The 27,819-nt window shown below is 40.7% G+C and overlaps 2 protein-coding genes and 1 long non-coding RNA gene across 4 annotated transcripts; 1 reads left to right on the top strand and 2 right to left on the bottom strand.

The window, feature by feature from the left end:
- Positions 1-387: 387 nt before the first annotated feature.
- On the top strand, positions 388-5,689 carry LOC307027017 (uncharacterized protein). 2 transcript variants are annotated; one of them, XM_079695197.1, is made up of 6 exons: positions 729-895; positions 1,923-1,968; positions 2,150-2,241; positions 3,134-3,244; positions 3,504-3,780; positions 4,612-5,689. In XM_079695197.1, exons 2-6 carry the CDS (start codon positions 1,930-1,932, stop codon positions 4,819-4,821), a joined length of 729 nt encoding a protein of 242 aa, XP_079551323.1. In that variant the 5' UTR covers positions 729-895; positions 1,923-1,929; the 3' UTR covers positions 4,822-5,689. The 2 variants fall into 2 exon arrangements, with proteins under 2 accessions (XP_079551324.1, XP_079551323.1); XM_079695198.1 differs by lacking the exon at positions 3,134-3,244 and having other exon boundaries at positions 388-895.
- Position 5,690: 1 nt separating this feature from the next.
- On the bottom strand, positions 5,691-7,207 carry LOC307027018. The gene is made up of 2 exons (XR_013804506.1): positions 6,719-7,207; positions 5,691-6,388 (listed from the first exon to the last, which is right to left on the bottom strand). It is a non-coding gene; the product is annotated as an uncharacterized lncRNA (long non-coding RNA).
- Positions 7,208-13,995: 6,788 nt separating this feature from the next.
- Positions 13,996-27,744, bottom strand: tbc1d8b (TBC1 domain family member 8B; the record flags this gene model as incomplete). Its single annotated transcript, XM_079695196.1, has 16 exons — positions 13,996-16,934; positions 17,047-17,144; positions 17,241-17,288; positions 17,434-17,526; positions 21,193-21,258; positions 21,343-21,583; positions 21,692-21,760; positions 21,843-21,941; positions 22,609-22,738; positions 22,833-23,118; positions 23,200-23,317; positions 23,891-24,105; positions 24,850-25,000; positions 25,225-25,386; positions 27,267-27,434; positions 27,532-27,744. Coding segments are annotated over 16 exons (2,565 nt in total), but the record flags the coding sequence as incomplete, so codon positions are not given.
- Positions 27,745-27,819: the final 75 nt, after the last annotated feature.

Raw genomic sequence — 27,819 nt, 5'->3', positions numbered from 1 at the left:
TTCGCAGACCCTATCCCGGGCCTCCGTAGTCTTTCTAGTAGGAGGAGAAATACCAGCGTTCTCCTCCGGTTTACAGGCACTGTGTAAATATATATAGAATAATTATGATGATGAATGCATTTTTTTACCACTAAAATACAGCAACACATCTTTGATTCATGTCGTTTATAACTGGGATATTACAATTATTATTAACTTTGTCTGTCCAAATAATCTGTCCAAGAAATATGCCCTAATCAACTAAAACTGCGAGCCGGCAGGCAAGACGCTCCGCTTCTGAAATGCTTCTGAAATGCGCCCGGTAGGGTATGACGCTGGAGGAGGCCGGACCAAAACTATGGAATCAAATTAGGGTCAATAATATTCACAAATTATTTCACAGTCTGCAGTTGTATATCACCTGTTGTGCGCATGTGAAAAGATTTTGTGCATGTGTAAAAAAGTTTTGTGCACACAGATATAATTTGCTCGTGTAAAAACATTTTGCAGCTGTAGAAATATTTTGTGCGTGTGTGAAAAGTTTTTGCAGATATAATTTGCACGTGTAAAAAAGTTTTGCAGGTGTAGAAATATTTTGTGCAAGGATATTTACAACAGTGAGGTTTCACAAAGTCTGAGATACGGACACACAAATTTCCTATCTGTGTGTGCGAACCTGAAGTTACAAGCTACAAGCTGCTATTTACGAGTACGAATTTTGACCCTGTTTTTACGCCCGAGTATGCTAGCCAATCAGCACGTTGCCCACTGACTAGCCAATCGGGACGTAGCCCACTGACCATCCAATCATAGGACACAAGGTTCTAACGCGTTCGTTTTGCTGACCTGCGCCACTTGGAGCGTGCTTGCGGGAGTCAACATGGAGGAGCCCGAGGCGAACTCTTGTGGGACACAGGTGGGTTAATTACATGCTACCACGGAACATGCCACTACAGTTTTAATTAACTAACGTTACATCGTAATTAACTAAATATATTAAGACAGCTGTGCGTGCATCCCTGAGTTACTTATATTTTATATTTAACGCTAGCTAGTTGATGTGGTCTTTGCTATTGTCTTAGCTAGCTACAGTCTGTTGGCTAAATTAACGTTTGTTGTTGTTGTGCCGTTTGAATGAGTAACGTTAATGTTAAAGAAATTAATGCAACACTTTTGTCGGGTGCTTCCTGACATAATACCCCGGGCATTTAATATGGAGAGGAAGGTAACGTAACGTTAGTTAGCCAAAGGTCGAAAAGGTTCAGTTTCCAATCCGACTTGTGTTCACGTCAGCTGGAAAATAAGTGAACAGAAAAGGAACGGTAAAGTGGGCTAACCATACGATCTTCATAATCAATAATAAATAACTGTATGGCCTACTCAACACAAATGCTCCTTACAACCCGCTGCAATAGACGATGAGCGATTCATGTTTTCTTAAAAATCAATCAATCATATTATTATTATTATTATTATCAATCTAATTATTTTATTTGTTTAAATATAATTGTATATTTTTTTCATATACTCTACAGTCCATGCATTATACTTTTTTGCATGAAAAGGGCAGAACTTCAAAAGCTTTAACCTGAAACACATGCCTCACTGCTCGAGTTCAGGCCAAAATTAGCCTTACTTCATTCATTTAAAAGACCAATCAGCAATATTTAGGACACAAATAACATATTTATAACAATAAATGCTCTTCCTCAGCTTTGTTTTATATAATGTAAACACAAGCAGTATTGTAGCCAAAGATAAACATTTCACTATACATTGTGCGGGTCATCTTATGTAGGCGCCGATCACATCATGTTATTCAGCACAACACCACAAAAAGGGGTCTGGCGATGGACACGAAGATTATTTCAATCATCAAAGGACTTGGTGGGACAAGATGTGGTGTGGATACATCAAGCAATTAATACCTTTTTATTTTGCAGATATGGTATGGTAATATTTGGTGGAATTGATGGATTTTCAAGAAAGGTTAGTGCTTCCTGGAGTTTATTTTACAATTGACCAAAAGTGAATTGATATTAAATGCCATTTTTTAAAGTTAATTATCACGCACATACAGTATGGGGTCAGTATTTAATTCATTAATAGGTTATTTGAGTACTGTGTTTCTGTGGTGCTTACTTTTTCCTTTCTATAAATGCTCTCATAGATCATGTACCTACAAGTAGCCAATAACAACAAGGCTTCAACAGCTCTGCAGTTCTTCCTTGAGGCTGTGGACAAACACGGATTTCCATCCAGGTAACAGGCTATTTCTTGTTTTGTGTGTGTTTTTTTTTACATGTAAACATTGGATTATTGGAAATAGTGAATATGAAGAAAAATGTCAGGTGCACTTGATACAGTTAAAAGAACACTGATTTGTATCAGTCTAGGCCATTTTATAAAAATAAGGTAGACTTTTGACACGGCAGCCGTATTGACATGAACTAGCAGGTAAATACAGGTTAAATTAATTAAGTTGATTAAGGTTCCATTCTATTTAGTGCAGTAGAGCCTTTCCAGTGAGCCAACATGCACAATAGCAGCACCCTGACTGTTTGATCTGAATGGAACAGAACATTAATTAGTATCACTGGTAACACCTGTGTTTACCCTACTATTTTATGTCAAAATGGCTGCTTTTCAAAAAGGTCTATAGGCCTACATGATCAACAGATTTTTCACTAAGTTTTACAAGAAAAGTTGTAAATTGATAGTTGGGGATATAGTGCCTATTAAGCAAAGGCCCAGGAAGCCCTAGCACCCCCTATATGTCATTTCTGAAACAACACTTTACCAGTGATGACACTTATGGGGATGGCCTTAGAATGAGATTGGATTATTCATTCCTTGTTTATATTACTTTACATGACCTCATGACATATTCCCAATATTATGTGTAGGTCTTTCCAGTGATGTGCCCATAAAGAATGTTTCAGTCTCATACTAAAACCTCTTGTTTCTGTGGTAACAAAATCTTTCAAACTGCTGGTTCCCTGGGGGATTAGCCAGGAGCCAATAGTGAAGCTTGTTAAATGGCTATAGCTGTACTTAGAAAACTGGAGATACAGCCAGCTCTAAGAGTACAGAGATTCAAATTTCACATTGTCAAATTACTTAACATGGTATCTGTATGGTTGTACATGTCAAGGGTCAGAGGAGACCAAGGTGTGGAAAATGTGGACATTGCCAGACATATGTTTGACGTTCGTGGGTGCAGCAGGGGAAGCATCATCTCAGGGAAAAGTGTTCATAATCAAAGGTAATATCAGTGTATGGTTGTAGCTTCTGTCATAAAGCTTTCTTTGGTCAAAATATATTTTGCTAGTGTATCGCTTAATAGTGACGTGCTGCCATTAATTATGGTGCTAAAAGTTGTTGCTGAGATTAATGTACATATTAGTGTTATTAGGGATGGGGAAAAATCCATTGAGTTACTATTTGCATTTTTTGCAACGTAAAGGTGTGATAATTGTTTACGGACTGCATTTATTCATTTATTTTTGTCAACTGTCTTTCAGGATAGAGCGCCTGTGGCGTGACGTGTGGAATGTCGTGTCAAGTATTTATTACGATCTGCTCCACAGCCTAGAGGAGGATGGCCTGCTCGACCCAGCAAATTGCACACACCTTTTCTGTGCTCAGTATGTCTTTCTGCCCCGAATTCAGGAAGATCTTGACACATTCACAGATGGCTGGAATAACCATTCACTCCGAACAGAACGTAACCTCACTCCTAACCAGCTGTGGGAAATCGGGAAGAGTCAGAGCCCTGTCAGCCCTCCTGACAACTTCGAGGTAAAGGGGAAAAACTGTTTTGTAGTTCTGTGTTTTATTCACCATTGTGGAGGAAGCCAATGTTAGCACACCTTGCTTTCTTTTAGAAGTCATAACAATGTTAGTATTTGGTTATATGTTTATTTGACAAAATCCTTACACTGTTCTTAATATTATAATGAAAATGCAACACACGGGAACTGGAATTTAGCCTACCAGGACCACTGTGTTTCACTTTACCAGGCATCTTCCAATAGTACACAGCAATAACCATATGCATAATCAGGCTACAGCAGAATTACAATTTGTGTCAAAGCCAACAATGGGCTATGCAACACAATGTAACATTGAGTTTCAGTTGCATAGAATAGTTTTGTTGATATACAAAGACATAGGCCACAATCCGAAAAATGTAAAACTAATGAAAACAACTACTGTTGTTATTTTTCTTTGAATTTGTAGGCCTCAAAAATAATATTGCAGGAAAAAAAGATGCTGACTTCTTTCACTGGTAAATTAACACCTGAAAACTGCAATGAATATGCAGTGCACTAGTCTATTTAGTCTGTACAAGGATAACATTTAAACTAAATAAATGGCTTAATAAATTACAGTTCAGTAATGCATGTCAAGTGATTGAAATCTAGTTTAGTGTTCATGTCAAGATTGACAAAACAACAATTTAATCAGTGGGGTGGAAATAATTTAATAATAAATAATGGACTGTATTAGTAATTTAGAATTTGTATTTGTTGGGAGCCAAATGATTTCTAGAAAAGGTTCCTGACCACTGTTTTAGGGTGTCATCCCATGTAATTATTTTTAACTAACCCGATTACTTTTTTATTTCAGGGGATCCATTTTCCAGATGTGGAAATTGCAGACATGGATCAAATTGGAGTACAGGTTCCTGAACTGGCATCTCGCCTGGGCATCGAAGAACTGGAAGGACTGAATCAACTTTTTAATCCTACTGCTCCTTCATTGTGTTTTGGGGCAGACATCTATAGTGCTGTAGTTCACTACATAGAGGGTGTCCTTGAATCAAGTCAGGAAGCATAAGGCATAATGCATACTAACTTTCAGCAGTGGAAGAAGTATTCAGTAATTAGTTGCATTTAAATCCTTTATATCCTGTTGGCTAGTTTAATCTCCATCAATGCATCATATTCTATAAGATCATCATGTGTTTGTATCTTTGTCTCTGTCCTGTGAAAACCACGTATCTCTACAAAGTCAGAAAAACAGCCTGTTTTCAGCTTTGTGACGACTACTTTTCAAGCTGATCCAAGAGGCTTTTTAAAGAGTTTATTTAGCTGAAGAAGAATTTAAGTAACACTTCATCCTTCAGTTGATCACAAACATTCAACACCAACACATCTGGAGATACGTGGTACTTTTGTGGGGGTGGTTGGGTAGAGGATGATGGAATATATATATATATATATATATATATATATATATATATATATATATATAGGGCATGACTGTTATATTCTCATTTTGAAAAGGGAAAATAAATGTATTTCAATTTTAGAGGCCTACTTTATTTGTAGTAACCTGAAATGTTACTCTTAGAATAACATGGCTTTCCACTAGCTAATGCAGTTCCTTGTTACATGAAAGATACTACAGTAGTAGTATAATGTTCTATTTTAGAACTCACAATAATGTCCCTACCTTTCATCCTGACATTGACTTCTGTTCATTCCGCTACGACTTGAAAAAATCATTTTCAGAGACTTCAACCTGCATTCAAAATAGTCCCCGGGGAAATGTTTACACAGCAAATGATCAGTTCTGTGGTTTATGAATGGAAATTACTTTTTTAGCCGCAGAACATTTTAAGGTATATAATATAATAATTCACATTTTGATTGTTGTGAAAAATGTAAAATGTGGGTAAATTGAAATGAAGCAAACATCCAAAGTCACTGGTCAATGGTTTATTTCTTAGAATCTTTGGATACAAGAGCTGTAGGATTCAAGTAAATACATCAGCAATAACAAGTACTGTAATAGACCATTTTCTAAATATTGACTCTATTAACAGAATGAATGATGCCATTGGTTACAACTACCTGAACCAGGTGCCAGAACTACATATGGCACAATCCAAACAGCCCTTCCAACAAAATGCAGTACAAAAAGAGTACCAGGCAAAGGTTATAGTATCTGTCACAAAATGTCATGTTCAAGTTCAATTTTGAGCTGACCACTGGAACAAATGAAGTAGTAATAATCTCAAAAGGTTTCGTTTCTGTGAGTCGATATTCTTAAAATGGAGATCTCTTTTCAGGTAAAAGAATACCAAAGACAAAATCCCTTTTTACACCAATGAACAAAAGCAGAAGCTCCATAACACTGAAACAATGTTTTTTTTGCAACAGAATCATACTGATGAGCAGTATCTAAACTAGACCAAAGCCTGTAACATAGGTTGCAATGCAGCTCTCCACATGCTTGGAAAAGTCCTCATAGTTTTGGAAGTGCCCAGGTACATGCAATGTGCCAAAACATGTGGAAGACTTCAGGTACGCCCCCTTCACAACTCGGACCTTCAAGGTGTCTGTAGGGATTTCCCACCCTACCCAGAATTTTGTCAGCTGTTCGAGTTGGGATGGAGAGGCTGCATTCAAAGACAACAAGAGGTTGTGGAAATACATCAAATAAATGACATTTGCGTTTTTAAAGATGAGCTGTATTTTACTGCTTTACCATGTTGTTTTATATATAGGTAAATGGAAATACTTTGTTGGGATAGTACTGAGCCCAAAAAAGGAGGGTGGCACAAAGTAGTATTAGCAAAGACCACATCAACTAGCTAGCGTTAAATATACAATTTAAGTAACTCCGGGATGCACGCACAGCTGTCTTGATATATTTAGTTAATTACGATGTAACGTCAGTTAATTAAAACTGTAGTGGCATGTTCCGTGGTAGCATGTAATTAACCCACCTGTGTCCCACAAGAGTTCGCCTCGGGCTCCTCCATGTTGACTCCCGCAAGCACGCTCCAAGTGGCGCAGGTCAGCAAAACGAACGCGTTAGAACCTTGTGTCCTATGATTGGATGGTCAGTGGGCTACGTCCCGATTGGCTAGTCAGTGGGCAACGTGCTGATTGGCTAGCATACTCAGGCGTAAAAACAGGGTCAAAATTCGTACTCGTAAATAGCAGCTTGTAGCTTGTAACTTCAGGTTCGCACACACAGATAGGAAATTTGTGTGTCCGTATCTCAGACTTTGTGAAACCTCACTGTTGTAAATATCTTTGCACAAAATATTTCTACACCTGCAAAACTTTTTTACACGTGCAAATTATATCTGCAAAAACTTTTCACACACGCACAAAATATTTCTACAGCTGCAACATGTTTTTACACGAGCAAATTATATCTGTGTGCACAAAACTTTTTTACACATGCACAAAATCTTTTCACATGCGCACAACAGGTTATATACAACTGCAGACTGTGAAATAATTTGTGAATATTATTGACCCTAATTTGATTCCATACAAAACCGCGACGCAGCCGTTACGCGACGCAGACGGACCCGGTGGAAACTAGGGGTAATCCTATTTCGAGCGGAGCCCAGCGGCGAGACGCTTCTGGGACGCTTCTGAGCCGTAACGCGGCCCGTCTGGTGGAATAGCACCCATTGACTAGAGTGGCCGCGATCCTTGCGGATGCCGTAACGCAGCCGTAACGCGCCGCAGACGGACCTGGTGGAATCTAGGGGTAGGTCTCTCAGTCACTCACTCCTGATCGTTCACTGTGTAGTGACAGCTGCTACGGGCCTGGTGTGTGAAAGTGAAACTATCTTATAGATAGAACATAGGTAGCCTATCAAAACGGCCTAGCCAAGCCCAGTGGGGTGTGGGCGGAACACTTACAAATGTGGGCCGGTAGGATTTAGGCAAATACATTTTTTAATTTTTTTAATTTGAGTCATTCTATAATTTAGGGTACATTTCACATCAACAAAACTGTAAAAAAAAAGTGTATTTTCTCAATAGAACAATCAGTGGTTCAAGTTAGTATATTCCTCAGTGTAACATATCCACTAGTTGCAAAGCTTAAACTTTTTTATTAATTTTTTTATTTGAAGGGAAAGGATGTTTTCACTACTCAGTTTGTCAACTATGTTACGGACAAACTTGATGTGATTACAATCATTTGATTAAGTCTTGCACTTCAAGTACAATCCAATTTGAAAGGCTCTTGAGTCTATTCTACCATATATCCAAAGATTTTTAAAAGATTCAAAAATAATTGTATTAAAGTTTTGTTTTTTCATGTGATATGTTCAGCACTGTCATTAAGGATAGGGATATTTTCTATTATAAAACTACCATACAGGTCATTTTGATAGTTTTAAGAGATGTCACGTAAAACTCCAACCTGCGTAGATGTACATTATGCTATAAAGGATATCAGAAGCACTATTTTAGATATTTTAAATTTGAAAAAATGAGGTGCAACATAGTTGACAATGAAAGTCACACATTTGACGCAAATAACATAGTTGACTGGACATATTATTAACCATCAGCACTATGTTTATTTCAAGGAAGAAGTGCAAAATTCAATTATGAAACACCAAATTCATACAACATACATTACATTTGAAATGTACTAACAAGCAAAACAAAAAATCACACAGTGCAAATTAAACATTCCCTCTGATCAGTAACCGGTGAAGGGTTGGAACAAGTCCTTCTAATTCAGACATTCAGAATTAATTTCTAATTAAATACCTACAGAACAGTCTAAATAGTTTACATTTACATTGCGAAATTTGACGGTTTTATCGAAAGTGACTTGTAAGTCAGACAAAGATCAAACCCACAGTAGAGGAACAAATAAAGAACAGTTTTTAAAGTAATGGTTTTGTAATGGGTTCAAACCAGCACAGGGGTCCAAGTGAAGCCTTACCTAAAAACGAAATATTAAAGAATAGTACAGTAACATTAATATTCAACAGAACAGTACTATTCAATTGCAACATTCAGTTGGACCTTTTAGAAACTAGACCAGATGTCTTTGTCAATCTCCACGTGGCGTGGGGTCACTGGAGAAGGAATCACTCTCAAAATGTCCTCAAAAGGGTACAAAAGCACATCCTCTCTCAGTGGCCAGAAGAACCGGTTGACTCCGGCAACGTGCATGCACTTTACCTGCACATGACCTCCTGAATGACTCCTGGGTAAATATCTCCATCATATTTAAGGGCACACCACTGGCCAATTGAATCAGGACCCCACAGCCTTTCATTCTCTTTGCTGTTGGTTTTAGGTGCTTGAGGCAGCGAAGGGGTTGTTTGCTGAACCTCAAAACTAAAAGTATGAGTGTCATCACAGCGACACTCATAACTTTGTCTGGCGGTGCAAGGGCAACTTACATCTCAATACAAGATCTCTCCTGGTGCCCCTGTGACCACCTGGTGGATACACATAGTTGAGGGCCCTGCTGGCAGATGACTTGGCATCTTGTTAATTGCTTCATCCACCAGATTCTCTCCGATGTAGAACACCCTAACTGTTCCGCTGTTGACCAAAGCACTGTAGACATGCTCTGCTGAAGGGATGTCATGACCTTGGCTAACAAGCCTGTCAGCCGTTCGCTTCAGGAGGCCTCCCACTCCATCTGGAGCACCCTTCCCATGGCTTGCTTCAAAAAAGTTCCATGTCCCCCTTTTGAAACCACGGTTCATCAGCTCTGTGCTAAAGAGGAAGAAGTTTCCCTTCTGTCTGTATTGCGTGCATGGACCGTCACTGAAGAAATGCACCACCTTGACAGAAGGATACGAGGCCTTCACTTCATCCAGGATGGGGGACAAATGAGCCCAAATGGCAGGTGGGCCTTTCTCCTTTGATGCCGAAATTGTGCCAAAGCACATGTGCTCTGCTGTCCCACCAACATGGAGAATTCCAGTGTGGAGCGTTGCTTGCTTCTGGTTTGGGGCAAAGTGCATTGCCTGGATTTCTGCTGCAAGCTTACATGAGTAATTCTCCGAAAAATCCACATGAATCAAGCATTCTTGGTTGGTCATGCTTTTTCTTAATTCACGGTAGTCGTTGAACTGGCTTTTAATGTTAAATGTATGCCGTTTGAAATGTCTCAATTGGCCTTGAAACATCTCCAGCAGATCCGCCAACACTATGTCCTTTTTCTTCTTCACAGTGATTTTCATGGGGACCTTGTCCTTTTTACCATCTTTGTTTTTCTTTTCTCTGATGACTGTTTCAGTTGACCACTGAGTGAGTTCAACATCTGCCTGAAGGTTAACTTCTGCTGCTATGGCAAACTCCTGTCCTTTGCAGTGGGGAAACTCGTTGTACATGCAGTCCTTTGAATTTGAATTGCAGCTTATTGATGTTGTAAGGTCTTCCTTGTCCACGCTCCTAATTAACTTAAGAGTGTGAAGCTTTTCAGACAGAAAGGAAAGATTCTCATGAACCTTGCAAAGACAGGTTTGTCTGTCTGCAAGTGTTGGGTTAACCACCCAGAAGGGACGCATACGACAGCACAAGGAGTAAGAGATCGTAATTAGGATGTTTAGTGAGAAATTTCCTGTGGAGGTTTCTCAGGGTATCATTTAAAAACCTCTTCTGTTTCTTTATCTTCCGCCTGGTGATTGTTTGTGCTTTGCCTGCTGTCAATCGGCTGCTTTCATCCCTCGTCAGGTAAGCAATGACGCTGTCTTGAATTCGGAAACATAGGCTTCGGTACTTTATATTGCATTCAGAAGGATTCTTGTTCCTCTTTCTGGAGATGTGTAGTGCTGTACGAACTTCTTTTTGTAGTCCATACTTTTTAAGGATCCTCCCAGTTAGAATTTGTGACATTGCCTGCCTGTGTGTTCTCCTTTTGGTGGTGGCAAAGGCGTCCTTGATGTTGGCCATGAGGGCATGATGAACAAGCAATGATCTCCGCACTTCGCCAGAAACAGGGACATTGTGTAGCAGTCGCCTTGTTTTTAATGCCGGGGACTCTGTGACTGCACAGCTTCTTTTGAATCTTTTGCGTAGTTTGTCTGTTGTTTTTTTTTGTTTCCCGAGCAAATGTTTCAGTTTTTGTATTTCTCTGTGTAATTTTGAGTGTTCTCTCCTGGCCTTTTTTCTTCCAGCTTTTTTCTGTCTGAAATAAACAAAATCAGCATTGGACATCTGCCCTTCTTCCTCTGTGGGTTATACACCCAGATCAACTCGCTTGCACTGAAATGCCGTCCTCTAGAATGCACGTCGTAGTTCCTCTTCTGCCTCGCCCCTGCACTCTGTAGCTGGCGCCTGGCAAAGTCGTTAGCAGACTGCAACTGTTCCTGGAGTTTCCTGGCATATTCGAACCCTGGGGGGTCCACAGGAGCGTCGGGGGGCAAGCCCATCATCATCTCGCCCGGCGTGCGCATCTCCCTTCCTAACATGAGGAGGGCAGGGGAGCAGGAAGTGGAATCTTGGGTCGCAGACAGGTACGCCATCAGCACGAGGGGGACATGGGCGTCCCAGTCTCTTTGGTGTTTTGCCGTCACTATGGCAAGCTGTTGAGCCAGTGTGCGGTTGAACCTTTCTACGAGGCCATCGCTCTGTGGGTGAAGGGGATCCCAGTTTTTCGCATATAGTCTTAAACACTCGGGACTCAAAGTTCCGGCCCTGGTCTGTGTGTATGACTTCAGGCGCCCCGAACCTGCTAAACATTCCCTCCATCAAAGCGTCCACAATAGTCTCTGCCTCTTGATCTGGTAGGCTGTATGCCTCAGGCCACTTAGTGAAGTAGTCCATGGCTGTGAGGATGTAGCGGTTCCCTTTTTCTGTGCGGGGAAACGGCCCAAGAATGTCGATCCCGATCCTCTCCATTGTGCACCCTACCGGAAACTGGTGGAGCTGGGCATGAGATCTGTCGGTAGGGCCCTTACGTGCAGTGCAGCTGTCGCAGCGGCGACAGTAATCTTCCACATCTCGTCTGTGTTGGCCCCAGTTGAATCTCTGTCGCAGGCAGCGGAGAGTCTTAGAGACCCCAAAGTGACCAGATCCTGGAGTTCCATGCAGGGAAGGGTGGGGTCAGGGGGGAAGAGGATCATTGCCTCCACTAGGGCTTCCTGTAGTAAAGCAAATGTTGCCTGACACTCCACTGTCCATGAAAACACCTCTCCTTTCTGTAACAGGCGGAACAGCGGCGCAGCTATGCAGGAGAACCCTTTCACAAACCTCCTGTAGTAAGAGGACAGGCCCAGGAAGCTCTTCACGTCCTGCACAGAGCTGGGGGTGGGCCAGTCCTTCACAGCCTGCACCTTCTCTCCCATGGTGCCGACGCCGCCCTCCGTTAGCCTGTGACCGAGAAAATTCGCCTCACGCTTCACGAAACAGCACTTCTGGGGGTGCAATTTCAGTCCTGCTCCAGCCACTCTCACCAGCACACGTTTGAGGGCCCCGAGAGCTGATTCGAAGGATTTCCCATGGACGAGGATGTCGTCCAGGTAAACAACACACTCATGGCGGAGGATGTCTGCCAGCACCTGGTCCATAAGCCTCTCAAACGTGGCAGGGGCATTACAGAGGCCGAATGGGAGAACTTTAAACTGCCATAAACCCCCGTTGGTGATGAAGGCTGTTTTCTGTCTGGCTTCAGGGGCAAGGGGGACCTGCCAATATCCGCTGCGCAGGTTCCAGGGAGGAGAACCAGGAAGACCCTGCCAATGTATCGAGTGCCTCATCGATGCGAGGAAGGGGGTATAGGTCCTTCTTGGTCACTTTATTGAGCGGTCTGAAGTCTACGCAGAACCGAAAGTCCTCCTTCTTTTTCTTGGGAACCATGACTACTGGAGCGGCCCAGGGGCTGTTGGAGGGTTCGATGAGTCCAGCCCGTTGCATCTCCCCCAGTGCTTTATCTGCTAGAGCTTGTCTGGCCAGAGGGAAGCGTCGTGGTCTCATTCTAATGGGCTTTGCATCTCCAGTGTCGATGTTGTGTTCGATGAGATCTGTCCGGCCAACATTGGCCTCAGACAGTGAAAAACAGTCTTTGAATTCCAGCAAGAGCTGCAGCAGCAGGTTCTGCTCATTGGGAGTTAGTCCATCAGAGTTTCTCTGCCAGACGTCTGTCACTGCCGAAACTCTCTCATCTGCAACAGGTTCTGCAGTAATGACTGGGGTAAGGCAAGGATCCAGGGGCGGCAGGGTGGGGGTTTGTGCAGGTGCCGTCATCTGGGGGTCGCAACAAGCAACGGTGTCGTTCTGACGGTTTGACAAAAGCGTCAGTCACGTATCATTTATGTAATATAAAGTTTATAAAATCAGAATACCTTTATTAGTCCCACAGAGGGGAAATTTGCAATCTGACTGACATGAAGTTCATTTCTAAATATGAATCAAGATCTGACTTCCTCCACAGGACCACATGTCTGATATAAAATGTAATAACATATATTAGTATAATATAAAGCATGTTGTGCTGTAATTTCCTTGTAATAGCTACTTCAAATATTAACTAAATCTTTCTTTTATTTTGATGTTCCTTTGAAATAACCATGCTGACCAAAACATGGACAAAAGTGGGCACCTGTGTTTTTGTTAAGTAGAATATTAAAGACATTTTTTGTAAATCTGATATAAGGAAGCTCCACAGCAATCCACTGAACCAGACCCTATACATTTATATAGTTTCATAAATATGAACATATAAACTCATCCTGTGTTCTTTGAAATACATTACCCTCGGGGTGTTGGGTTCACATGAAGCTTCTGAAAAGTGAATCCGTTAAAGGTTTATTTGATGTTAAAGCTGAACTCCTTTCAAAAAATGTGCTTACCAGGAACCTGTTTCAAGAGGGAGGTATAGACAAGTAAATGTATTTGTAATAACAAACAAATATAATTCCTCCTCCATCACCATAACCACCTCTGAAATGTAGTAGAGTTCAAAGTAGCATATGTACTTCCACCCCTGCCTATTGTGAACCTAAAATGTTGAGCACATGTAATATTTGCATACATTTATTAGCATAGTTGCTGATTGTCAAATAACTGTTTCAATGGCAATGATTATGCATCCATGACTATATTTATTAAACAATAAAATCCAATATAACTATACCTATAAGATAGTCTGTTTAAAGCACTAATACACACAACTTAAACAGGAAGATATTACCAGACATAATTAAACACATAAGCCACATGTAAAGACATGTTGCTGTGTGTTCATCAAAGGTAACACTCATAATGACCAAAAACAACCTCATTATTCATATTATAATCAATCTTTATTCTGATATACATTTGAATGGACATCATAAAAATAAATCATAATTTAGCAGGTAAACAGAAATATTGTTGTCATATTTTTCAAGACAAGCTTTCAAAAGTTTGAAAGTTACAGATTTGAAAAGCTGTAGACCACACTTGCACAAATAAGAACTTGATTAATCATAAACTAATGCTGGAGCGTTCTCCATGCCTACTGAGTACACTCTGGTGCTTAATGGCAAATCTGACAGCATGCCAGGAGGATGAAATCTTCCATGACTTTCTCTGCTCCTTCAAAGTCATGTCCCTTCATTTTTTCCCCTACCGAGCGGAAAGAAAAAACTATTTTGGATTAAAACAAAAAAACCTTAGTTCCATATTTAAAAATAAATAGTTAGGACCAACAAATTCACTCTTAAGTTTTTGTAGGATTTCTAATCATTAAAATATATGATCCATTTAACAGAAATAGATAAAGCAATAAACTTCAATGCAAAGCTCAGAAGCCTACCAGAAAGACTAAGGCGCAGTCTTTGATGAGAGGTTGTTATTTGCATCTTATAATTATTTCGGATATCTTACAAATGCAGCATGAAACTGCTGGGAAACAGTCAATAGAGCTTTGGATTTAAGTAGTGGCAACATTTAAGATGAATAGGGTGTATTTTGATATTCTTTTTATCCTTTAGTCATGTAAACAGTTAAACAAGTATGTGCAACTCACTTCAAATATCTATATCAATAACCAAATAATTACACCATTTCAGATTGGTCCTAAGTGAAAAAATAACCACAACATGTTTCAAAGAAATTGCAAAAATGATACAAATATGATGCAAAGAATTGCACTTGAACTTAAATAGCTTCTGAAACACAAGCAGAAATAAAGCTCTATGAATTTGTCCATTTGGCCCCTGGAGAGGACAAGCAGCTGCAGCTGAAGCGGTCATGACCTTTTACAATTCAGAGCCTTTGGCTGAGATACAGGCATATCTTCAATGAATGAATCTCAAACGACTGTGCAAATGATTCACAGAGAAAGAAGCCCAAACAAAAAAGCAGAGAATGCACAGAAAAAAAGGAAACAACTGAAATACTGTCAGTCAGCTCTGGCTGTAGTGAACAGAAAGAGCTGCTGTCTATGAACATTAGCATAATGTGGCCAATCCTGTAAATATGCTACACATGCGTTATATTTGACAGACATTTGTAATCTATGTTTAAATCATATCTTTATGTATCCCAGGTCGAAAAAATTTCCCTTTTGTCCTTTTTATTTTACACAAATTACACCCTGAGATTTGATCAAAGAAAATGTGCACAAACGTCCACTAGCTCATATCTTACACTATCAACACAAGCCTCAAAAATACAATAATCACACGACTATTGAAACGGATTCTGAAGTACAAAACGCTGCACTTATACGAGAGCGAAACATCCTACATATTGACGGACATAAGCAAACAGTACATCAACCCATCGCACACTGAAAAACACAGCACATTTTTTAGAAGAGGATGCAGAATATTTCCCTGCAACAGCACTTCTAATTTACTTTCCCTTTACAGACCTCAGTCCTGCTAATAGTGTATCGTGCTGCTGTCGGAGGAATGAGAGAGGTGAGTGTGGCAGTAAAGCATATTCTCTTTTGTATTATTGCAAATATATAATACCAATATTTAAAATGTCATTCTCTTCATTAAATGCATCTGACCTCCTCAATTCAGATTATCTCTGAAATCAAATGATATCTTCAATGGACATCACTGTCCTCTCTCGCTGTTTGACCGGTTCCACTTCAACTTGAAAGCTATTGTTTCAAACAATAAGTTGGCATTTACAGAAAAACACTAATGTTGCCTAAGAACACTGAATCCACAGGACACTTTTACAGTTTGTTTCACTAATGCATTAAATAGTTATCTTAATAAAGAAAAATATATTATCCAGAGTGAGACTCGTCAGTCCTTTGTCATAGAGTTAAAGGTCAGCACAACATCAGAGAGAACTCTTCTGGTCATTTTGCTAAATATGTCCCTTACACAATAAAAAACTATATAGTATGTGATCCATGGCATATAGGGTTGGAAAATATGTCAGACTAAACTTCCATGAAATCCGAAGAGACTGAGGCAACATAAGGGAACGAATTTCATCACGGAGGTTAGAAATGCATCATCAGATTGGAGGAACCTCAGTCTACAAGGCTAGTCTGCAGCAAGGCCTGACAAGGAACTTCTCTGAGTGGTGGTCAGTGGACTGCTCTGAGAGTGGACGTCAGTGGACTGCTCTGAGAGGGGGTCAGTGGACTGTAACACCAGTGGTTTACGCAGATTGCAGATTAGCCATAATCCAGCCACACACACGTTGAACAGCATATTTTAAAATCTCTGTTCTTCTCTTCATTTATGATACCACTTTAAGAGTAATTGCTGTTTGCATCACCCTATCAAAAGTGGAGAAACAAGATTCATGGTGATGCCTGGTCATGGTCAATGGTATCAAATCATTTTATGTTTCCTTTCACTTATTCCCCTTTAGCTTCAGCTGGGCAACCCTAGCTTGTCCCAGTTTAGTTTGCAGGTCGACAGGCCTTTCGAAGAAGCTCACTATGGTCGGCTCGTTGAGCAGAGAAGCCAGGACCTGCTCGAAGGAAAAGGACCAATCGGTCTCCGCCTCCTGACTGTTGGTGGAGCTGCAGGTGTCCGACCTCTCCGAAGTGCTGGAAGCTTCTTCTGTTGGAGGCTCCGCAGCAGCAGCAGCAGGCTGGGTGGACACGGGGGGGCTGCTGGGCTCCTGCAGCCTTCGGCCCACCTCCTCCATCCTCAGCAGGAGGCTGGTCACATGGGCCACGGCTCTGTACAGAGGCTCCTCCTCCGGATCGCCATGGAAGATGTTGTACAGGGTCTTGGAGAAGTGGATGAACTGAGACTGAGATATAAAAAAAACATCATCAGATGATTTGACGTATTACAAGTCAGGACCTTTTTTATTGAGAGAATGTTGCACTTCAGTCAATACAACACAACATGGTTTGGAGTACCTGATTAATCCGAGGTAGGTCTTTGATGGTTTCCTCCTTCTTAAGAATTTCACTTTGCCATTGCTTCAAGTATGCCTGCAGGTCCACTTTTCCTCTACCTGTTGTAGTCACACACAAACTCTACACTATCAGACAAAACTAAGACCGTTCTTTTTATAGCCATGGAGTATTTGTGATCATTTAAGGAACAATACCTCTTTCGGGAGTTTTCCTTATCACACCATCTTCAGGTAGATCAAATGCTGAAAAAGAGAAGCAGCATGTGAACACAATGTATGAAGAAATGCTTAAAGAACCTTTAGAAACATTCAAGGAAATGGGGCATGCATCAAGACACGAAGGGGGAAATTTGAGTTTGAAAGGAGAAGAAAGAGTAAAGAGGCTAACCAGCGAGTCTACTCAAGTGAGAAGAGTCTTCAGTCACTGGAATTAAGTGCTGGATGCTTTGATCCTTTAAGTGCAAAGGACTACCTGTGAAAGCTAGAGAGAAGACACCGACAGTGAGTGTTTTTAGAGGAAAGATGAAGAGACACTAAGATGACAGAGGATCCACGTGAGCAAAGTAGATGTATTGAAACAAGATGTTGAAAGAGTTACCCAATCATTTAGTTACAGTGTAATACAATCCCACCTTAGACTCTTCAAAAAGATGATATGTTTGTGAAGCTTACAAAGTCAACTCTAAATTGAAATGTGTTTAAAAACACCAAATGCAATTTTCTAAGGGGGGTCTCTTTCAAAACATTATACGATTTTGAATCATTATATTGAAAATACGGTTCATTAAATGCAATACTGTAAGCAATAAGAAATCTAAACTGAGAAACAGAAATGAAACCTTTTTAATGCAATTAGAATAGAGGGATATGATTTGCATTAAAGGGCCTATTCTGCTCATTTTCAGGTTCATATCAGTATTCTGTGCCTCTACTGTGACATGTCTCCATGCTTTAATGCCCAAAAGCTCTTCATTTCTCTCTTCCTGCCCGTGCTGCATGCAGCACCTCTTTTCACTATCAATATTTCTTTGAAAATAAAACAATGCATTTACTTAATGATTACTGCCTGAAGTATTTTCATTTCTCAGTTTCTACTATAACTTGAGAGGTTCTATACACCTATGCTCCAAACCCCACCGGTGACTGTGTGTGTGTTCATGCATGCTTGTTCATTTTCATTGCTTGATTACACAATTATCCTCACAGGCCAGCAGTGTCATTATATTTGCTCGATAGCTTTGTGCTGCACAGCCTGAAGATTGTCATGTTGGTTACTTGTCGTGTGTGTGTGTGTGTGTGTGTGTGTGTGTGTGTGTGTGTGTGTGTGTGTGTGTGTGTGTGTGTGTGTGTGTGTGTGTGTGTGTGTGTGTGTGTGTGTGTGTGTGTGTGTGTGTGTGTGTGTGTGTGTGTGTGTGTGTGTGTGTGTGTGTGTGTGTGTGTGTGTGTGTGTCATTAAAATGTGTTGCTGCTATTAAGAACCCAAACATAATTAACCTTGTTAGCTGTGGAGATGTTTCCTCACTTGTAAGACCTGGGCTTTATATATATATAAATATATGTAAACATGAAACCTACAAAATGTCTGTTATTTAATAGACGTTTTTGCCATATTTGATCATATCCTTGCTCCACCGATGTACGACAGCTATAAGTTAAAAGGTACAGCCAGACATTTTGAGACGGATGATGTCTCTGCTCTCTGACTGGCGCTTATAAGTGAATACAGCTGCTGGATTTAGTGTTGGGCTTACAAAACGTGCCGCCTTTCAGCTCTAAATAGCCCATGATTTCATTTCCTTGATCAATGGAGCGTTTGGCCCAATTTCAGGGCTCAGGACGGTCCCACTGAGGAATGTGTGAGTGTTTTAGGTCGCTGTGTTTTCTACCTTTGAGCTCGCTCTGTACAATTACAGTCCACAACAATGGTTGAGTTAAAATCCCACAATGCATAGCTTTGGGACATCAACAATGGTGATGACAGACAATTTCTTCATTGTAAAACAAGAATAACTTAAAATTAGTCGGTGTTGTACATTTTACATCCGTCTGTGCAAAACATAATCCCTTTTTGACAGAGATCTATTTGACTTTTGTTTGAATAACCATAACTAGCATTTGAATTATTAAGTGGTGGCCATCAACGTGTAAGGTACATTTGGACGTTTGTACAAAAAACATAACTAAACAAAGCATTGAGCATGTGGCAGCCACGTGGCATCCAATGTTTTCATTTTGTCTGACATAACTCTTTTACTTGTACATAAGAAGCAAACAAAAACAAACGGTCCATAGCATTGATCTCCATATTGAAATACTAGCCCGCACTGTGCATATAAATATCACTGTCACAAAGTGCCGTCCAAATTTCACACATCGTTTGGAGCCCTCACACCCTCCTCAGACACAGTGATGTCACAGATGACGTTGGTAGTGTCTGAGGGTTCAGTGCTGAGGATCTGTCCTTGGTGCTGAAGCAGTGTGTCCTCTGTCTCCTCTCTCTCTCTCTCTCTCTCTCTGAGACATAGACAAAATGCTTTTCTGCTTATCGTTCAGCGGCCTGGCTGTCAAATCACAGACAGTGAATCAGTGCTGCTCTACTGCTCAGCTGTCAGTTGTAATCTGAGCAATTCCTTCTCATCAACAGACTCTCTGTGGAGAAACGAGCCCTTTGCAAAATGCCCTCACAGCGCCTTACACATGTCGTTGCCATGGCAAAGCCCTTTCACCCAACATGGACTATTCTTACCGCTGCCTTCAGGCACGTGCTGCTGCAACATCATGCAGACAAGAGCCACACATTCAAGGACAGTTTCCACCCCCAGGCAATATGCTCACTCAACAAATGCTGAGTCATGGATGACTGCTACATTCTAAAGCTCAGCAGATCAAAGCCTCATGTTGATCTGACCTTGTGTTTTACTTTAGGCTGCTTCTGACGCCTGCTCATGAGTTATTGCTGTCATGTAAGACAGAATCTATAGAATGAAAAAGATCCAGTCTTGTGACGTTTGATGCAATTGAACTTTGAACCTGCTGGAGTGTATCATCTCTGTAGACTAGATATGTCATAAGAGAGATGGGTCAGAGGGTGAAGCTGAAGCTGTGCAAACACAAATATATTTGTAGTTTACAAGATGCAGACATATCACTGAGACACCACCATGGGTCAGAGTTGTCAACATGTCACATGAAAAATGTTTATCTTTTAAAATATTTGCCGCTGTTGGTAGCGATGCCCCAAGGCCAATACTGACTCAAATAGCTGCAATATGCCCAATCTTTGTGTTTATGTACTATACAAGTAATTAAATTATTGTTTACATTTGGACCAACTTGTTGCTGCATTAAAAAGGTTTACATTTTTCTGATTTTTTTTATTCGATTTTTTACCAAGTTGCTGGTGTTCAATTTATTTGTTCAATGCATATCTATGCCTTTAATTATTGAAAAGCTTTAGAGAGTTAGGAGAGTTTAAGAGAGCAATAGAGAAACACACTAGCTACCTGAGGCTGCAAACTGTCTAGTTCTTTTAAGTATTTTTTATAAACAACTTTTTAGAATGGCTCTATTGTTGTTTTATTTTACTACTTCCTGTTTGTTATATAATGCATTATGTTCAGGGGTGCACGTAACTTTGTTATTGCCCACGCAAAGTTCTGTGTTCAGCCCCTCTGTTTCACAAACGTCGACGGGGGGTATTGAACGTCGACGGGTGGGGTGGAGGTGGCCGCTAGAACTCGCACCGGAAGTTGTGGCACAATTCCGTTGTACTCCAACGTTAACAGCAGCCCCATCTGTGCGCACGGCAACCGGCTGTCGTCCAGTGATCGAAGCGCCTTCTGGAAATGCTTCACAAGTCCACCGGTACGCAAATGCGCTTAGTGAGACAAGTGACGGTATGCATTTCAGATGTTTGCCGTGCAGGCGTACCTGCGTACCACTTATGTGCTCCCCTGGTTATGTTGCTCTATTTGTATGCATTGTATACTCTGTGTGTTATATGCGTTTAGTTTTTATGTGAAAGCACTTTATAACTCAGTTTGAAAGGTGCCAAAGACATAAATGATGCTTATAGGTATCTGCAATGACAAAGTCAGATGGTTGCATCCCTCGCTGTGAGCTTTTACATTGTTCGTTCATGACTCACCTGGTGGCAGGTGCAGCTTGAAGAGGAATTTCAGCTTATTTGTGAACGATGAACCGTATAAAGTATCTGCGGGAGAAGCAATCAGACATTTTAGTGGTGGGGATACTGAGGTTAACATTAGTGGAGAACGCAGGGAGTAAGTGAACTCACCAAGGGCGTAGCAGAACTCTTTAAAATTCACCAGGCCGTCCTGGTTCTCGTCTATCAGGCGGAACACCCAGAGGGAGAGGGTGCTCTTGGGGCTGCAGAAGGCCCAGGGCTCCAGCAGCGAGAAGAGCACGCTGAACTGCTGGAAGCCCAGCTGGTACTGATCCAGATAGGCCAGGCTGGGGTCGTGATGCAGCAGAGCGGGACTCTGTATTCTCCAGTAGCAACACAGGAAATGTTGCCTCTAAAAGCAGAAAACAAAGAAACCGTGTCCATTGCTATTTTTCTTATTATGAATGTTGACATTTTGGTATTATGACAATGAAGACAATGTACCGTGACTTTGACTCACTTTGAACAGGTTGTAAATCTCATCAAGTTGTGAGGCTCCGAATCGGACTTCTTGTGTTACTACCCGAATCTGAAAATAGATTTTTAATGATTTTTATTTCAAAGTGACAATGAAAGCGGAGTGACTTATTGTAACCTCGAGGATAGCTTACCACATTCTGTTTGGTTGTGTCCTCCAGTGTCTGGATCACATGCAGTTTGTTTCTTTTCCGCGAAGTCTCCACTTCCTCTGAACGGATATGTCCATATTTCTGCAACAAAGAACCATAAGTGTAAAACAACCATGTTGACATCAGTGAATAAAAAAACAAGACAAATAGATTAGTCGGTTAAAAGAAAAAGGATCCTAGCCTATTTTGACAATTGATTAATTATTATATCAATTTGTTCAGGTATAAATGGCAACAATGCTCTTTTCAGCCCCTGAAATATGGAGATTTGTTTAATATCGTATAAGGGAGAATATTTCTGCGATTTGGACGATAAACAGCGAACTGAGAGGCACACACTTGGTGTGGTATGGACATTTTACTCCAACTCCAGCTTTTTAAAAACCAACATGGCTCAAATATTGTTTCAAAACATAACTCTGACATAAAATGAATTTTTTAATTTGTTCATACAGAGATAGATAGTTGTAGAAGTTGTATCCTTCTGTGTTTTTAAATGAATGCCACTTATTGCAGTAAATGCAGAAAAATACAAATAAATATCCAGGTGCTAACATCTGTAATTAAGGGAATGTATACAAAATAGACACATCTTCTGAATAATATAAAAGTCAGACTATTACAGAGAAATGCGTAGCTCTGTGTAGTACATCTCATCTTTTGGGGGGATTCTCCTCCGTACTTGCCTATCTGGTATATTCAAGTATTAATCAGAAATAAAACCAGTCATTGTTTGCAGTGCTAATACCTCATAAGCCTCTCGTATCAGTTCACTGATATCCACACTGACGTGGGAGGCTTTATCGTTGCTTCCCACTGAAGCTTGCTGTACAGTCGGAGGCAGCGGGCTGTCTTTGTTTGTCACGCTGTCGAAGAATCTGTAATAAAACCATCAAAGAAAGAGAGACAATCATTTACACAGCAGTAATGTTTGAAATACATCAGTCCTGCTTGATTTGCCTTCACACAGACTTGTTGAGGATGGTGACGGCCTCGGCGTCGTCATGGCAGCTGATCAGAGCCTCCATGTTGTAGTCCAGCACAGCCAGGCCCAGCTGCAGAATGGCTTTGATGCCGTCGTAGAAAAAGCAGTCCACCACGTTCACTGCGCTCTCGATGGGCAGGACACTGATGAAGAGAGTGAGGAACCAGGACAAGGACACAGAAGAGAAGAAGCATAGGTCTGTCATGTGCTCCACCAGCTGGGGGAGGTTTTCTCTAATCAGGTCCTCAAACACCGCCTGGTCAACCAGAGCACCTGGAGAAAGATTAGACAACATTAGCTGATCATTCAAGTCTGGAATCATTCTAAGAGTCCGAGGAATGCTTCCCCTCTCACCAATAATTCGCCGATTAAAATAATCCGGCAACATCCTCTCACAGACGGCCACTAGGAGCCAGAAAGCCTCCTCTTCTTTCGCATAGAGCAGGAGAACTGAGGTGAGAATGTTCATGGCCTGCACAAGGAAAAATAGCACACTGTAAAAACAGACAACTTCACTTGCATCATAAGGTTAACTGGAGGAGGAAGGCCAATATAAATGGTGTGTGTGATTCAAAAAGGCTTTTCAGAGCCTCGCTGCCTTTTTTAAGTGTTGAAATTGATGGTTTTATATCCCGCGTGGCCTTTTCTGAGGTCCATAACCTTATTTTTGAGGTACTTGGCCTTTTTTAAAATCAAAACTGCAAGGAATATTATTGAAAACAGCAGGAAAAAAAGTATAATGTAATGTTTCATAAATGAATAGTACAGACAGAGAGATGAAGAAAGATCATGTGAGCTAATGGACTGTTAGAAGTGTTTATTTTACAAACACATTTTTTTTCTCACATATAATTGACCAATTCATTTTATATATCATTTCAATTATTTAATTCATGTACTTTTTCTATCTATATTGTATTTGTGCCTATGAAATAAACACTAATTGAAAGGAATAATATTCATTATAATTCTAATAATATCTCACAGTCATTAGTTGTATAATTACCCATTGTATTTGTTTATTATTATATAACGTATAAAGTACCTGACAGTAGCCAATCTTGGGGTTCCTGTAAGCATAGGCAGTGAGGACTCTGCGTAGAGCAGAGATTCCTTTGTCGCTCTGGAAGGCGGGGTGCTCTGGCAGAGAGCGGTGCAGGTCTCTCTCGATCTCGTCTGTAGCCAGAGTGCTGGTGCCCAGGGACTGCTCCACCAGATCAGTGTAATACCCGGGGTGAGTGGCCATGTCGTTCACAGCTCCTACAGAGGCAGAGCTGCAGTCAGTACAATAACACATGCTGCACAGATCCCACACCCACTTCATTATTTATGTTGCGTGAGCTTCATGCAAGGCTTCCAAACAAATCACTGACACTGCTTGTCGCGGAGGCTCGGATCCAGAACCGACTCCTCCACCCTCTCCTTCCACTCCCACTACGTTTTGCATTCGGGTGGAGGATCGGCCACATCAAGTGCAGTTACAAGCTAAGTAGTGGGCACTGGAGATGGGTTATTAAAACCTCTGGCAGCAAGTCTGCACTGATCCCGACTTAACCAGGGCCGTACCGTATAGAACCATATGCTACCGTATGCAGTGCTGTTTGTGTCCTTTATTGACCGATCAAATTGTATTTTTATTTGACTAACTTAGGATCACATATATACTTGTGTCTATTCTAGAAAACAATGTGTTCAATTGATTGAAACGTTTTGTATATTTACAGAGACCAAAAAAAACAAGCAGCTTAAAAACATTTAAAAAGGCAATTTAGGATTCTTGAGGTTTAATTATAATTATTATTTTGTATTCTACACAATGGTTACAAGAAGTGAAAGTTCCTGATTAATTTACACCGTCCACCTTAAAGCAGGGAGCGTCATTCAGCTGTGAGTGTGACTACAGTCAAAGTTCCCTCCATCAGGGAGTGAGAGGGTGAAGGGTCCGTCTTTGAATCGGGTCTTGTTTACATACCATGGCGTGAGTAATGTGTGATGTACAATAACCTGAAAAAAGCATCCACAGCTCTCCTCTCAAGGCCTCAGGAACACCTCGGACGATCAGATCTCGTGTCTTCCTGGTGAAGAACATACTCGTGCCGCGTCCATATTCAGAGAAGTGGATGTTCCAAGACTGTTCCTTCATCTTTTCTTTAAGCTGTTAAACACACAGGACAACACACACCACAGTGTTACTGCATGGGCCCTGAACATTGTTCACACTGCTTGTATTCCAAACAGATGCAACATTTTTATTTATGTCCACCCCTGAATTGATTAGACACCCACCCAGAGCGTAACAAGGCTCTGGTGCATCAAAATGACATTAAGGTAATCCAGTCCGAATGTTGTGGTTTTCAAAAAGTTGTTGCTGAAACATACCATTTTGGGGTCGAGGTTTTCAACATCCTGGGGGTGGAAAACCATCATGAGCGCCTCAGTGCTTACAGCCTTGCTGCTGTCTTTCTGTCCCACCATCAGAGTGACATCCTCCGGGTTGTCATCGAAGTGATTGATGAGCGACTGGCACTCGCCTCGTATGACCTTGGTCATAAATACATATAAATATTCAGTAGCACTATCTATGCAGCCCATGTCTAAAATGCATTATGCTTTATAGCAATATTCATAACCCGTTAAAATAATTTTAAACTGTGTCAAAATACAGTCAAAAAATATATATTTGGAAGGATCATACATCATTTTAATATTACACATGCTGATTCGTATAATTGTAATACATTATGATCTTTTAAAACGCATTATATCAACGCATTTTGTAATGTTGTATTCTAAGTTGTCATTGTTTGCTTTAAAAAACAAAAAAGATATTTATACAAGAACAATAAATAGTTGTAAAAATATGTTTTATTTTCCTTATTACACAACGAACAAAAAAAACAAAAAAGATATTTATACAAGAACAATAAATAGTTGTAAAAATATGTTTTATTTTCCTTATTACACAACGAACAAAGAGTAACTTGATATAAAGTTATAAATTCATAAAAACAGTGATCATAATGAATTATAAAAGATTATAATGTGTAACGTTTGATCTTTGAAAAAAGTAATTGAGCTACATTAAGTGTTATTATGTTGCCTTATAAATGATAAAAAATAAATATATATCGTAGTAAAGCCTTGTGAAAATATATGAATGCTAATAACTATAATGTATGTGTTTGCTATGAGCAGATTATATTTACATGATAAGTACAGTATGTCTTTCTTTCAAAGCAGACAAGATAGTAAGTTTTACCAAATGTTCAATGTCACAAGTCGTTTTAAACTATATAACCAAAATAATACTCTATTACAGGGGTGGGGAACCTCCGGCCTCCGGGCCGTATACGGCCCGCGAGACCATTTGTTATGGCCATCGAGGTAATTTATAAACACACGCAAAAAAGAAAAAAATTAAAGAAATCTAGACCGCAAAATAATTAAACAAGCGAGTGCCTGTTTTTCCTGGCCAAGGTCAGGGTCCTTGAACACAACACGAGCCTAACGTGTCATCACGTGGTATGACAGAGAGCACCAGAACGCGGCTCCGGCACTTCACAAATTGCAGTATCCATAAGGAGCCGTACACATGCTGCACTTTTTGCGTGGCTGTGCCTTTAGTTGTAAGCCCAGTGGCGATCTATCCATCTGTCATACTGATCATACAGTCAATAACTTCTTTGTTATTAGCATCTGGTTAGCTAGCTATGCTAACGAATATAAGAAGCTTTTTCTACAACCAGTGAGGTAAAGGCACATCTTTATATGATCATTGTAGTTATAAAAAACAAGAGAATAAAGTAAACAGGTATAAAATACTATATGACAGTAAAAGAAAGTTGTTATTAATAAACAAGAATACAGTTTAAAAGGGGAGTGATGTGTAAAATATCCATAAAGAAAAATCTGCTTACAGTTCTGTTTCATATGGATGTTGATGTATCCATAGATCTCATAATGTTGCTTTCAAAGTGCACCAGATTGATGCTTTTAACTTCAACATATACAAAAAAAATCTTTCCGGGGGAGCATGGGACCCCCCTAGAGGAGTTTGGGTCCCCCCCCCCCCCACAGACTTAAATCATGTTCACATGGATAGGAAACTAAATACATTTGCACACATCTTGTGTCCATATCTTTCTGTTTTGGTGGTAATGCCACAACCGTGCACGTGAATGCATGCGCGAGACATGGTAAGATATATGGATTAAGAGGTTGCTTTTTCTTTGCACAGCATGAAAGAAAGGCGAAATGAATGGGCTGTGATTTTAGTATTTTTAAGCAGAGGTCAATCATTTGTACGGCCCTCGGAGGATGTTGAAAAAATTGAAATGGCCCTTGAGAGGAAAAAGGTTCCCCACCCCTGCTCTATTACTTTATAAGAGCAAAGTGGCCAAAAAAACACACAAACGCGTTACCTCTGATGATGCAGAGTGCTGGGGGCTGGCACTGATCCCACACCTGCTTCGGAGCGAGTCTGCCAGGCGCTGGTAGTCCCGCACCTCAGAAAATCGCAGTGCCCTCTTTCCACGCATGCACACCGTTAAAGCCCTGCTGCTGGGGTCTGACTTCTCAACATTAATGACCTGAGAGAAGGCAGCGTTGGCAGAGCACACAGCCATGTTCATCACAAGTGTTAATCAGTAAGCAGGGTGCTATATTGGCAGCGTTATAATACCTTACCTCTCTCATTGGAATGATGGTGTGGCATTGGCTCCCGTCTTGGCTGGCGAAACACAGATAGTTCTCAGACAGACAGATCTTGCCAAGTGTGTTAAAATGGCTGAAGGGCACCCAGAGGAAGCTCTCGTGCACCTCTAACAGGTTTTCCTCTTTTGGAAGCCTGAAGAATGTCCGGAACTGCTCACTCTTTGCATGAGCTTCTAGGCCTCTGTGAGTAAAGCAGAATATAATGTCACGAGCAGAAAATCACATTTTAGTTTTCAGGAACACCCTTTTAGCAGCTTTAGA

The sequence above is a fragment of the Notothenia rossii genome, assembly GCF_949606895.1.
Source record: "Notothenia rossii genome assembly, contig: scaffold_361, whole genome shotgun sequence".
NCBI lineage: Eukaryota > Metazoa > Chordata > Actinopteri > Perciformes > Nototheniidae > Notothenia > Notothenia rossii.
The sequence above is the reverse complement of the archived record's forward strand: the minus strand, read 5'-3'. Positions and strand labels throughout refer to the sequence as shown.